Source organism: Mya arenaria, chromosome 14 (genome assembly GCF_026914265.1).
Source record: "Mya arenaria isolate MELC-2E11 chromosome 14, ASM2691426v1".
Classification (NCBI taxonomy): domain Eukaryota; kingdom Metazoa; phylum Mollusca; class Bivalvia; order Myida; family Myidae; genus Mya; species Mya arenaria.
In genome coordinates, this window is record NC_069135.1 from 19,607,549 (window position 1) to 19,622,648 (window position 15,100).

The following is a 15,100-nucleotide window of genomic DNA, read 5'->3' on the forward strand; positions in this document are numbered from 1 at the left end:
CTTGACCTAAGAAATAGGGACACGGATCTTGCACGCGACACGTCGTTTTGGTATGCTGAACACATGTGGCAAGTTATTTTAAAATCTGTCCATAATATTCTGAGTAACTGAGTCGGACGGATGGACGGACAGACGGACGGACGGTGCGATTTTAACATGCCCACCTTCGGGGGCATAAAAATTGTATTATATGCTCAAAAGTGGTATTAAGAGACATTTAATCGCATTTTATACGAAAAATGAACCAAACTGTACATGTGAACTTAACCTCATTTAGTAAATGACTTCATTGATTTTGTGTCACATCCTGGTATGATCTTATGTTTTATTTGGTTAACAGAACAGGCTTAAATATGAAAACAGTGAAAAGTATGAACATGTTATTTTCACTTTTTAAAACATTGAACTATCATTTGATTTTCACTGATAAATCCCTATAAACCATCAAAACAACATAATCATATTAAATTTAAAAAAAAATACATTGTAACCAAAGTTGGCATAATTTGAATCTTTTTTGTTGCTAGGGGTGTTTCAATAAAACTGTAACAGAAAGCATTTCTTTCAGCACCTTTTGCTTTTACTATAAGGTAGTACTTTACTTTGAGGTAGTAGGGTAATGAGAAGCTTTCAACAGACTGAATAGAGCCCCCAAAATAGTTTCTGGCTTTAAGAACTTCAAAAAAAAAAAATCTGTAATTTAAGATCTTGCACAGGTGTATAAGATCAACCCACACACATACAGATATATGTAAATTTGACTATTAATAATTACTTAAAGCATTTGGACTGAAAATTTAAATTTTTATTTCTGCTTTGGTTAACACTTCTTTTCTAGTATAGCTAGTTTACACTTGTTCGTTTTACAATGATTGTTAAACCAGTCATTACAACATTGTTTTGATCCAGTGTTCTGATTGCACAATTTACCAAATGTTGAATGTTAAGAAGGTTGTCTTGGGTTGTGTGGGAATCTGGAGACCCATTTACCTGTCATCCCAGCCATTTCCATTTCAACAGTTTAACTTGAAGAAATCTCTTACCAGACTTTCAGCAATCTCCTCCGGCTTATCGATCTCAATCGCAAACTTGAAGGTGACAGCATTTCTATTCGGTAGTTCTAGCAGACATTCCACCTCGTCACCCTCATAGGACAGGATAGTAAGACATGGGAATTTGTCCACTGTCTTGCGCCGTTTACCCCTTGGCTTGCGTTTCCGCTCTTCACCCTTGGTGACTGTGCTCTCGCTTTCACTAGAAAATATGTACGGCGTTGATTCATCCGAAGCTTACAGAAGATGGCTATTTTTTGTACAATTGAGGTGATAGTATACATGTATATGTTGAAGGGAAGATCATATCTTTGAATACCAAATCAGGAGCCGTTTCATCAGTAATTAAAGAGCAATTTTGAACACAGTGCAGTTCTACTGCTGACCATGTCAGACAATGCGAATGTCCGTCGGACAGTCAGACATGTCCGGTATATTTCAACTTTTGGTTTGGTCGGTCACAATGTCCGGTGAAAATTAAAGCGACAGTCCGCAAAAGTAACCGTATTTCAAAAGTTTTTAATAAGTTCCACATTGTTTCAGACCGACTGAACTGAAAATATGAACCGGGAATTATGAGACCGGATGAGACCGGATTTTACGAGGAGAGACCGGGAAATAGTATCGCCCTGCGCATGCGCAAGAACTTTGGAATCCCACTGTTTTTTCTATTTATATAACTGTTAACTCTCGGGGGCCGATAGTTAAGAAGAGATATTGAAAATGACACGAAAAACTCATTTCTAGGTCGATTTGAACCAAATTTTTTTTGGATTCGTCAGTCAGGAATGCTTATCAACACATAGATGAATTTTATTTTTTTTTCATGGCTAATTTGCCCAATTTGCGGACTGTCGCTTTAAAGTCTGCACCGTTTAATTTTCGGAAAATTTACTTTCAGTTTCTAAATAAATGTTCAGAGTTATTTTTATATCATGATTATTCAGCGTGTTAATCCGTGTTTCACTATTTGTAAACCCCGTTTCGACATGTTTCCGTTAAAGCCGATAAAACGCGTAAGGTTCCGATTTCAGCTCGACTCTAATACTTTTATTTTACAGAAATGTTCGAAAATTACAAAATTCCGTATGAAGTGGTTCTCAGCAATCGTGTTAATTCAAATATGATGATTAATATACTGAGCTGACTTTCTTTCCGCTCTGTTTAACATTGCCAATAACAAGAACTCTACTTTCGTTTTTGCATAAATGTTGTGCCTGAGTTTGACTTGTAGTACAATTCGTTACATTTTATAACCGTATTGTATCTTTAATTTAAAGATGAATTAAAAGAGTAAGATCTAGCTGTTCCATGGGTAGACGAACCAGATATGAGTTTTTTTTGGGAGGCAAGGGATGAAAAAAATTATGACATTTATAAGATCCGAATATTGATTTTTTGTTACATTATGTTTGGCTTTTTTTGTAATTTATTATAGTACTGTAGGACAAATCTAACCAAAAAGATCTAAACCTGTTATAATGGGGAATTACAAAACTTATTTAAAAAAGAGGCTTAAAATCAAGGTTTAGGCGGATGTAACTGAATACTGTTTGTAACATTGCGACAGGTAAAAATTTGGTGCGACGGGTAAACTTTCAGTGTTTACCTGTCGCAATGTCCTGTGAAGAAGAAAAAGTTTTCGCGTTGTCTGCCATGTCTCGAAGGTACAAAATTGCTACAAAGACTTTTAATGATGAACTTAAACTGCAGAGACCTACCTCTCCTTCCGTTTGACAGAAGATTATCCAGCTACCGGAAGGACTGGCAAACCAGCAAACAACCAGTAGATTCTGAGCTCCCTCCGTTACAGCCTAAAGCATGGTCCTTTCCATAATTCTACTAAACATTTTTTACATTTACAAATCATAGCATGCCAAATCTTTCCTACCTCTCCCGATTGGACTGAACATCATCCAGCTGGGTGAGAGACTGGCTGTTTACCAGCCCAGGACCTGCAGAGTCTGACCCGGCCCCTCCAGAGGGTGTGGAAGAGAGGGAGTGGCCCGGCTGTAATTGCTGGGCGCTGGAGATATCAAGATGGCCCAGCCCTGCCGCCTGAAATAATATAATGGAGGGATGTTGGTAAGAAATGTAGTTTGGGTGTTGTTTTTATATATTATAGGTGAATTGCGAGGTATTAGGTGTTGTATGTGTCGATAGGTCTTTTTTGAGGTATTTGTGGTGTTTGCGATGATAGGTCTATTTTGAGGTAATGTGTGTTTCATTGAGGTAACAATTGTCTCTTTGAGGTGATGGGTGCCATGGCAGTAATAGGTGTCTCTTGGAGGTAATATTATGTCTCTTTGATGTAATAGGTGATTTGTGAGAAAATAGGCCATTTATTTGGTGAGGTTTAGGGATTTTGTATGATAATAAAGTGAGGTACCAGCTGGTGTTTTTAAGTGATATAGGTATTTCATGAGGTATTTGGTGGGTGTGTTGTGAGGTTATAGGTGTTTTCTAAGGAAGGTAATTTTTTATGTGCTTTTGGAAGCTTGTAGGGTTATAAGTATTCAGTGAGGTAACAGCTGGTTTGTTGTGAGGTAATATGTGTTTTTAATGGTAGTATAGTTATGACACATTTTTTCTGCATATGGATAGTATAATTCAGCTATGAAGAATTCCTGAATCTGTATTCATTTATTCACCTACGATTGTGTGTTAATTTATTCACCCATGCTAGACACGTTGATTCCCATCTGTTACAGTAATAAACTAAGTCTCCTGTTGTTTGCAATATATTTAAGATTCATGGATATGAGTAATTTATTTGCCTTAATTTAAGGAATGAATTGCAGGGTTGATGTCATTATCTGGGTATGAACGCAATTGGGTTGGTCAATGTGTGTGGAGTCCGAAGGACTCCACGCGTACTTTGACCAACCCAATTGCGTTCATATCCCCGATAATGACATCAACCCCGCAATTCATTCCTTATATTTACACCAATAGTTCATTTTTTCATTCAAGAATTGTTAAAAAAGTACTTCATTTCATTTAAGAAAACCTTTCAGTAATCCGTTCTTACCCATTCTGTAAATAGAACGACCCGACTATAACGGAAACATGTTTTTCAAATGACGTCACAATAACGCGGGAAAAGATCAACCACTTGAAATCACTTTAAAACATAAAATTGAAACACTTCTGGTACCAATATATTAAAAATATAATAAACTAACACTTTTAAAAATGTTGATCTATATTTTACGGGACCTGCAGACACAATACAACCAATAACAAGATCAATAGCTTTCATGTATATTGTTATGCAATGAATTACGATCCGAACATATCCGAAGATGTTGCGTTCATCGATTGATGAACGCAATTGCCGAAAGGCAGTTCATTTAAGGAATGGAAGTTGAGGTGTAAATATATAACATTAGTGTTTGCCCTACATTTTTTTCAGCCAATCTGGGGCACTAGATATTTAAAATGTTCAATAATCTTATTTGTAAAGAATCATTTCTTATTACCGAAGACAACTCATCATGTTTTAGTAAATTGTTATAACTACGCATGTGCATATAGCCACGCTCTGAATCGATATCAGGAAAGGGGCAATTTCTGTGTCATTGCTGATTTAATTGACATCACAATATTGCATTGTCCCACCATGGAGTGACTGACAGGTCTTTTTGCACGTCTTAAATTTAAAGCTGATGCAATTTTGAAGGTTCTAACACAAAGTCAGTTAGAATTTATAAAGTAAGAAACTACGTTCACTTCGCTCCCTAAGATTACTTTTTCATTAAGAAATTACTTAATAAACTCTAAGCTTTACAAAAAATTGTACCTGCTTAAGGAAGATTTTCCTGTGACAGTTTGTTTATTAAGTCTTTAAGTACTTTATTTACCGTCTCACTGACAAGGCCACTCCTCATTGACCCTTTTAAATATCTAACATGCATTGCAAGACAATAAAATTCATTAATTTTCACTTACGATGAGAGACTAAATATGAAACTTTATACTGCCTGGAAGCGCTAAAGTGGCAAAACATCTATTAAATTTATCTTTAAATGCATGTACTGGTTTTAAATGCATGTACTGAAGTATCACATTTTTTTGAATAGATTTTTTTATATTTAACTTTTTATAGACAAAACCCCAAATTTATTCTTGCTCTGTCAATTTTGCATTTAGTGTGTGAAATTAAACAAGGTTATAATTTGCTGACAAAACTTCCTGAAACTTATATGATGTATACTAGTGTCATTCAAGTTTTCCAACAACTATACAATGGTTGAAAGTGAAAAGGTTTAAAGTGAAATTAAGGCATCTGATGTACTTACTGGGAATTTAGAATGCCTGGCACGGTATTCATATTCATAAAACATCTTCAGTCATTTTCCAAACTTAAGTATCTCTCTCATCATATGTTATAATAACTTAAGAATATCTCAAATACTTAATTTCAATTGTTTTATCAAAATACATACATTTCTGTTAAAAATACTAATATACTTTTCTTTTAATATGACTATGCACATTTTAGAAAATTGACTAAAGTTAAGAAATAACTTAAAAAGTTTAATGATAACAGCCCCAGGTAACCCTCATATCAATTTGGTATATTTTAATAAGGTTTCATGAGAAGAAAAATATACGTAAAAAAATAAATATGTAAATTACGATTACACTTTCTAGAACTTAAAAGATTGCAAAAATGGATACAGTATTATATCATGCATAGGATGCACTTTTTTACCCCCAATTCTCGTCTTAAAAACTGCCTGCGTCCTTTCTATGCTATTAGAATTTCATCAGCAATTCCGCCAATATTTCTATAAACTGTCAATATTAGTTATACATCGAACGCCTTAAAACAAGAAGCTTGAATAACAATAACAAAATGACAAAGTTTGAAATGAGGAAAAATATGGATGACATTTTTGTTTTTGTATGTTAAATTTCCCTTCCATGAACTGTGTAAATGTTTGTACTTGAGGTTGTTATGTTCATGTTTTAGTTTGAGTGACATTTGAAATCTGAAAAACAAGAAATCGATTGACATTTCATGAGATTTAAAGTTATACAATCATGCAAGTTAAGCTAGAGTTACAAGAGATGTGTATTAAACTATTGTATGTAAACCATTAACATTTTTTTTACAATATACAGTACAAAACCTCCAATAATAAATATTTAATCAAAATGCCCAAAACACTAATCATTCTACCAAACCATTACAAAATTAACTAGAACATCTTATTTTTGACAAGCCATGCAAATTCAACATAACATTGAAATCGCTCAAAAAAAGCAAAGCAATGAAAAATATTCAAAGCAACTAAACTTAATCTACCAAACTATATGCCAATAAAAATAAAATATCGGTATTAAAAGTCTACAGTATGACTAAGAGGACCACCAGACACAGACAGAAGGTTTTATCCTTATTTTATTCTTTTAAACTGATAACAAAGGTAATGTTAATGCCCCTGGCTCGAGATATTGCGCAATTTGATATTTATTTTTCAATGACATAAAATTGTCAAAATTCACCAAAAATTTAACATTCTTGACATTTAAGAAAATAAAATAAAATAAAACTGTTCACTTTTTACACATATTCATATATATAAATACATATATGGCTTATATATTTCTTACGGCTGTTAAAGATATGTGCATAGATTTATAGTTGAATCTATAAATCTATCTGAAACAGCCATAAGAAATATGGAAGGAAATGACATCACCAAATTTATGAGTTCTGCATCAGTTAAGTACATTACATATCATACATTTTCCACTTGATTATGACAGAAATGTTATCAATATATTGATTGTACATGAAACAGCTGTTACAAAATAATATTACGCAACATATGATATTTGGTTAATTTGATTAAAATGACATTACATTTTCAAGGTATTGTTTCAAACTTTTTTTTACTTTTTTCTCTGAAATTTACTTTGCTTTGAAAAACCAAGCCTACTCATTTCGAAACTAAACCCCACATTAACATCTTCAACGAGATGTAAATGTTAATAATTTCATTATGTCAGATATACAAACTATGAATTGAAAAACCACGAGTTTTGTCAGCTCGTTTTATCAAACCAGAAGTAATCCTAACTAAGCATTTCACACCTCGAGTTGTAAAAAACAACTGACAAGATTTTCAATCAAATAGCAAAATAGTGTTTACGCAGCAGTAAAATTGTGCACGTGCAAAGACCAGTATACAGACTTTCATCCTGGCATAATTGAGCTAAAAAGAATTTGTGTAAGTTAAACCTACTTATAGCAAGAATATCATAATTCAAGGCAAAATATTTTGATATTCAGTCTAATATGTATACTTCCAGAGTTATTGAAATTATAAACCAGTGCTAATAAGCACTTCAGTGCAAGAGGTTAATTTCAATCACGGGGGTTTTGTACTAATTTTTGTTGTTGTCAAGGACAAAGTTCAATAACTAGTATGAAGTATAAGTTAACAGCTTTGTATTGTATTCGCATGCTGGATACTGAATAGTTCAACTCTGCCTACTTGTTGCCATTCGAATATGGGGTAATTATTCAGATGAAAACAATGGAAAACTCTTCAACATGGTACAGTCAGTAACGATGATCCAGTAGCACATATTGTTGGATCGTTAACAATAGGAGAAACCCAGAGCCGGAAACAGACATCTACATTTATCAGACTTCATTACATTATTAGGTAAAACATATAATACAATTCCATGGCTAGACTGGCATATGTCGCACAAAACAATACAGTATAGTACCCTTAGAGTCTTTTTAATGTTAATTAAGCATGTCGCAAAATAATGGATACTGTACACATTAAGAAAAAAGTGATGTAAAAGTGAAAAAGGAGAAATTTGGTTATTTCCCTAGCTACAAATTTCGTCATCTGTTAGCCGAAAAACATACTCTCGGGACATACCATTTGAAAGTCTGACAGAATAGCAGTATGCTGTTATGCACATTTCATACTGCAAGAGGCGACACATTATCTGGTAATAAATTGGAATTTTCGACATTCCAGCCAATTACTATTGTGGAAATATGTCTGGTGTTCAATAAAATATACATATATATATATAGACATAGAGAGGTAGAGAGAAGTGGTCCTATTTAAACACTTAAAAAAATAAAATCTTGCTTTAATATTTGCCATTGTGATATTAAAGTTATACATCACTGCTTAAATTACAAATATTTCGCTTAAAAATATAACTATATTTATGACAAGAACAAGAATGCCACATAGTGAACTTCATTGCAAGTCTATCATTTTTCATTAAAAAGAGGCATATCTCAATAATTATTTAAGCAAGAGTTACCTTGCTGAAAATGAGGATTTTGAAGAAATACCTCGAAATTTAAAGAAAACTATAACAGTAGACATCAAGCACAAAACTATATGCATATGACTAAATTATTGGGTTAGTAGCCAATATAAATACTTGGCACTCCTACCTACAAGTCTGGATGTTTGACAATATCAAATATAATTTACAACGAATATACACATACAATCATTATGCATAATTTTCAACTACAAGCTAAAAAGCAAACACTAGTGTGGTTTAATCAAGAGTGATTGATTATTTTCTAGCATTTTAGTTAAAATAATTATCAGGGATGATTGAGTCAACACTTGCAATTTTCCTATAAGAATACTAAGTCATGCAAACTTTGGCTGCAAAAAAACAAAATGTTAGTTGAAATTGGTATATTAGTTGCAGCCTTAAAGAGAAGAACAGGCAAGCGGCAGTTAATAACTAAATGGGTTTCAGCAAAATGTTATACTAAAGGCAAAACAGAAATAAGCCATGTGTCACAAAAACTGAGACACAAATGTCATGCAAATCTAGTTTTGGCTAAGTAGAGAAATGCAGAACATCAAGTGGGCGGTGAAAAGAACTGCAGATCAGACAACATGCAGATCTACCAAGTGTGGAGAAAAACGCTTGTAGGGATCATAGAAAAACACACACCTTCTTATGGAGCCTGCTTTGAGTCGAGGCACTCCGACTTATCTGCTTGTTTTTAGATTTGCTCGGGGACGACTTGGGTTCAGGCTAAAAAGGAACAAGCAGTGACAGAAGCCCCGATAATTTTGTCAGAGACGGGAACTATGACAGAAGCCATGATAATTTTGTCAGGGACGAAAAATATGACTGAAGCCCCGATACCTTTGTCATGAACGGAAAATATGACTGGAGCCCCGATAACTTTGTCAGTAACGGAAAATATGACTGAAGCCCCGATAACTTTGTCAGTAACGGAAAATATGACTGAAGCCCCGATAACTTTGTCAGTAACGGAAAATATGACTGAAGCCCCGATAACTTTGTCAGTAACGGAAAATATGACTGAAGCCCCGATAACTTTGTCAGTAACGGAAAATATGACTGAAGCCCCGATAACTTTGTCAGTAACGGAAAATATGACTGAAGCCCCGATAACTTTGTCAGTAACGGAAAATATGACTGAAGCCCCGATAACTTTGTCAGTAACGGAAAATATGACTGAAGCCCCGATAACTTTGTCAGTAACGGAAAATATGACTGAAGCCCCGATAACTTTGTCAGTAACGGAAAATATGACTGAAGCCCCGATAACTTTGTCAGTAACGGAAAATATGACTGAAGCCCCGATAACTTTGTCAGTAACGGAAAATATGACTGAAGCCCCGATAACTTTGTCAGAAACAAAAAATATGACTGAAGCACCGATTAGATGTCAAGGGTGGGAAAATATCAATTATGCTCCTAGCGTTTATACAAGGGCAAAAATCTGGCAAAGCTCTTAGAAGAAAATTTGGCAAAAGCCCCAATAATGTTTAGGGACAGAAAGATCTAAAATGGCGTAAATGTTAAACATTACAAAAGCCCCAATGATGTTTTCCTGGGATAGAAAATATGTAATAAGTCTCCATAATTTAAGCCAGACAAGGAAATATGACTGACGCCCCAATAATTTTTCTGGGAATGGAAAATATGACTTATCATTTATGCTAAACCAAAAATATAATTAAAGCCCCAGTAAATAATTTTGGACAGAAAAATGCAAGGGCTGAGGACTAGCTCTTGTTGTTTGTGTTTTTGCTATGACAAATAATTTAACCTGTATGCTTTGCCAAAAGCCATGACACTAACTTAAACAAAAAAAGGCAATTTCTCTACTCAGACTTATATATGATATTCTAATAAACAATCCTCCATTATAACTTTTGAGCAGCAATAACTAATTGAAATATGTAAGATAAAAAATTGACTAGCTTTAATAGAAGAGAAATGGAGCTATTCCTATGCCAGCTAAAGCTAGACAAGTCAGCATGTATTATCTAGCTTTTGTATATTTTGAGATACAGACAGATTAGAAAGGAGTGCTATATATTTTTTGCAATAGATGACATCTTGTTATTATGTGCTAGACTAGACACTCTGTTTTTGACATTTTCGTTTCAAAATGGGGGTCCCCCAGTATTTGATAGAGCTTATTTAAGGTATCCTACCCACATTTAAGGTCATATTATAATAGCTTCATTAAGGAATTTGACTGACAAATGAGTTAAATTTTTCTGTTGGCTCCATTCATGATTCAAAGCCTGATGAACCCACACAAGTATGGTATCATTTGACAGGTTTTTACTTCCTTACTACTTATATGTTAAATAAATGACCTAAAGTACATTATACATAAAGGTACATCAGTTTATAAATTTGCCATTCATCTCAGCTGAAATCGCCCGTGAAATGACAGATTTTCCATTCTTTCATGGCTAGAGAAGCTTGTGGATATATTACAATTATATATTCATTACAACTTTTTAACATTCTTTTTCTGCAAATGGAACGCTTTCAAAAGACTCCCAAGATATGTTGGCGTCGCCTGAGGCATCTAAATTGACAAAAGTGTCAGGACTTTAACAAATGTGGGTCAGATACCTTAAATATAAACCCATAGATTTAAGATGTAGTATTTGGGGTCATTTGACAGTAAAACTAAATCAGTTTTAAGCAGGTATGTTCAATTATGCAAATAAAGGATTGTCACTCCACTTAATCATCTAATAATAGCCTATCATGTATTAAAATGCACAGTTCATGGTAATTTGCAATAAAAAAAATGCATTCAAAATTAAATGTAACATGTTTGTGGTTTCAGTCTGACAAAATGGTAGAAGTTAATTCATAATTTATGAGGACAGCTAACTTTTTTATGTTAATAAAAACATCTGATAGAGATAAGGCCGAATAAAAAAATGTTGTATAACTGTGACATGGTGACAAAACACCAGGCTAGGTCAAGGTTGAGAAAACGGGTTATTTAGGAAAAATGTTTTATTGCGTATTAAGTATACACATCCTGGTACTGTTTACATACAACATTTGGGAGCATATCTTTAAAACATCCAACTGCTTTTGGTCATATTAGATAATGTCAGACTAAAACAATCAGTCGATGACAATATTTTGAAAGAGGCAAAAAGTAATATGGGCTTTATGTATGTTGACACACTGCTTTCAGAAATGTACTTTAGTAGAATCATTAATTCAACAACATAGGAAATTGCTTTTCTCTTGAAAGGCACTGTTAGTTGGACATAACTTCCTGGCTATGTTTCAATCTCCATTTAAACGATACCTACATGCAAAAACCATATAAACAGTCTAGGTAGATAATTAGTATGAAATCAATAAGGCCAGCGAGAAAAAAATATTTCTAAATACTCATCCTCATCACCCTCTGTCCAAAAGATCACAGCCCTACATATTTATCTTTTTCATTTCACAATATTTTGGGAAAAGAATTATAAATATGCTTATTATATACTATGCCACTAAAAATAATGTTGTTTTTTCTTAGTCAAACAAGGGCATAACTCTTTAACAATTAAAGCCAGAGTAATTGACCAAGATATATGTGGGTTACTGCCTCTGACAACATGTATACCAAGTTTCATTTAAATATCTTGAACATTTTTTGCATGCTGACTACGACACCGATGCTGACAACTACTACAATGCCAATGCTATGACAATACTTTTATTTGATTCCTTCAAAATCAGATATGATTATAATCTTTGAAGTTTTATTTTAAAAAAAATCAGGATGAGAACCTAAAAATATTTTTTCTTTGGCCTTTAAATATGATAATGACCCAGAAATGACAACAGCTAAACACACATGAACGATCATTCCCATGACAAAACATATGAACTTCTACTCTATAGACAAGCGATGAAGGTTCTTTAACACGATATGTAACACGAGATGACGTTAAAAGATGCTTTATAAATGAGGCCCTGTCAAGGTATTAATTATGTTAAATGAATCTGTTATAATATGATATTATAATATATTACAGGAAAAATATGGGTAAATAATTGTTCAAAACAAATAATTGATGTTATTATGGGATAAAAAAATGAGCAGACATTTCTTAAATTCCTTAACAAAAAAACACAACTGTGCTAAGAACTAGGGTAAGAAGTATGAAGAATAAAATTTTTAATCAAGATTAATGAAGACACAATAGAATTAATAGAATAGAATTAATCAAAATTAGCAGTGGAGGAGCAAAAACATTATTTTCAGAATCTTGATGGCAAGGAATGACTAAAGAATTGAATAATATGACATTATGAAAAAGTCCTTAAATCAAACTCAGCTATGTTATCTAATCTTATTTATAGAGTATCATTTATAAAAGAAAGGGAAGCTCCTAGATTATGCATGATGGCAGAAAGTATTATCAGAACATTATTTACAATGGCATGGCATAATGGCATGATGTTCCAAAATATCATTTATGAAAACATGGCATGATGTCATAGCATGCTGTCAAAGCATGATGGCATGGCATGAGGGCATGGGATGTTCCAGAATATCATTTATGAAAACATGGCATGATGGCCCATGGAATTGGATGTAACAGAATATCATTTATGAAAACATGGCATGATGGCCCAGGGAATCAGATGTAACAGAATATCATTTATAAAAACATGGCATGATGGCCCTCCGAATTGGATGTAACAGAATATCATTTATAAAAACATGGCAGGATGTCCCTCAGAATTGGATGTAACAGAATATCGTTTATGAAAACATGGCATGATGGCCCACAGAATTAAGTGTAGCAAAATATAATTTATGATTGAGTGGGACATTTCTTAATATTGTATATAACGGCATGGGATGTTCCCAAAATATTATTCATGATGGAATGGCATGACCGCATGGAATATTCGAAATAATTATGCTGGCATGGCATAACATGAACCTTTCCAAAAGATTATTCATGATGGCATAAGATTAAAGAATACAAACAATGATTAAAAGTTGGATGGCATGGTGACAACATCGGATGATTAAGTGAATTCCATGATGGCAAAAGATGGCTCCAGAATATAATTTTATGGCAAATGTCAATATTGATTTCGTACCTGTCTGGCGGCATTCTGTTGCTGCTGATCTGTCATCTGACTGGCAGTTCCAACCTAATGATTAAAAAAAAACAAACAATGAGTACAACTTATCAATGATTGTACCATACTGCATGTATTTGAATCAGTTTCCCTGAAAAGCAATGGTATAAATGTTTAATTTATATATACACATATTATCTGAATTTGCAAGTAAAAATTTCAATCAAATATGTGATAGTAAGGTAAAGATTATTTGAATCTGCAAGTAAACTTTCAATTACGTTTGTGTTATGCCATAATATTGATCCAAAATTCTTGATCTTATGACTATTCATTCATTTATAAATTGGCCCAAATAACTATAGTATAATTGTAAGTTGATATTCAATGTAAATTATAACCGGCCATACTAAATCATATCATTATAAGAATTACAAGGTTTTCTTCAACTCAGCAGACATGTCAAGGGTTTGTAGCACTTTCAAAGATGGATGTCATTACAGGGATAAGGATTTTCCAAGAAAGACAGAAGTAAACAACTTGAATTACGTCAGCAGATTTGAAGCATTCACACAATGAGTGTTCTCTTAACAGTACGATTTTCAGTACTGCATCCAATTGTATAAATCTTGAATAGGTTGTCAACAGTTTATATTGCGCTGAGTTGGCATAAAGAAACAAATAAATGGGTTAATAGTAAATTTTGGATAAATAATGACAAATCAGGATCCGCAGTGGGCTGATCTAGGTACCGTTGGGAAGGTCCCAAAGATACCAGTGTCCAACAGGGTCACCTTTTCCCATTCATGAACACCAGAGTGATGATACTACGCATACCACACTTTAAACCCGTGTAGCTCATTTATTTAGAAAATATCTTTGAAGTTCCTGTGATACTGATAGGAAAATATGCCTGATTTCATTTGATACTTTTTCAATGTTCATTTGATTTAATATTAAACACACATGCATTTCAAATTATCTGATTAATTCAGATGCAGGGAAACTGAAATATTGTTATATATTAGGTGTATTTTAAAATGAACTTTTTAGCTTAGTAAGTTATGTCAGACTGAATTGGACTGGTAATATTGGAATGCACGATATTGGTTTATGGCCCCTCCATACATACTTTTTTTAAATGTCATCTGTGCAGGTCAAATTATGTAATATTGGTCTACCGTTTATGACATGTGAGAGAACTTTGACAGGAATGTGCTTAAGATTATTGTTTTAATCAATTTTAAAGAATTTCATAAGTTAATATGTTTGATTGCTTTTAATTTAATGATTATCCCATAATTATTTTTTCACATCAACTAATGTACTTCAAGTAATAGAAATTGATTGGATATTCTAAATATTAAAATATACATATTTGAGAATCCTTAGTGGGTGTAAACAATTAATTGTGTCAATGTCAATATACCACCCTCCACAACTCCACCCCTGAAGAATACTCGCACATTATTGTGTCCTCTCCCCCACCCCCAAGTATAGTACAGATGAAAATAAATTATACCTTTAAACTACTTGCGTTATAAACATAAAATTGTGAAATATGTGCATCCTGTATTTATTGTTTAAGATTATATTATGTTTCGTAGCTTTATTTCAATATTTGATGACTGACTTGT

The 15,100-nt window shown here is 33.3% G+C and overlaps 1 protein-coding gene across 9 annotated transcripts in view; it reads right to left on the minus strand.

The window, feature by feature from the left end:
• Nucleotides 1–15,100, minus strand: part of LOC128218016 (serine/threonine-protein kinase WNK1-like) — a 70,308-nt gene that overhangs the window by 11,297 nt on the left and 43,911 nt on the right. For 8 of the 9 annotated variants that reach the window (XM_052925516.1, XM_052925514.1, XM_052925517.1 and 5 more), the window contains 4 exons: nucleotides 13,482–13,535; nucleotides 9,021–9,104; nucleotides 2,944–3,110; nucleotides 1,044–1,254 (listed from right to left, as the gene is read on the minus strand). In XM_052925516.1, coding sequence (XP_052781476.1) covers nucleotides 1,044–1,254; nucleotides 2,944–3,110; nucleotides 9,021–9,104; nucleotides 13,482–13,535 — 516 coding nt within the window. The remainder of the gene's footprint in view (nucleotides 1–1,043; nucleotides 1,255–2,943; nucleotides 3,111–9,020; nucleotides 9,105–13,481; nucleotides 13,536–15,100) is intronic. The other variant, XM_052925520.1, reaches the window with a different exon arrangement.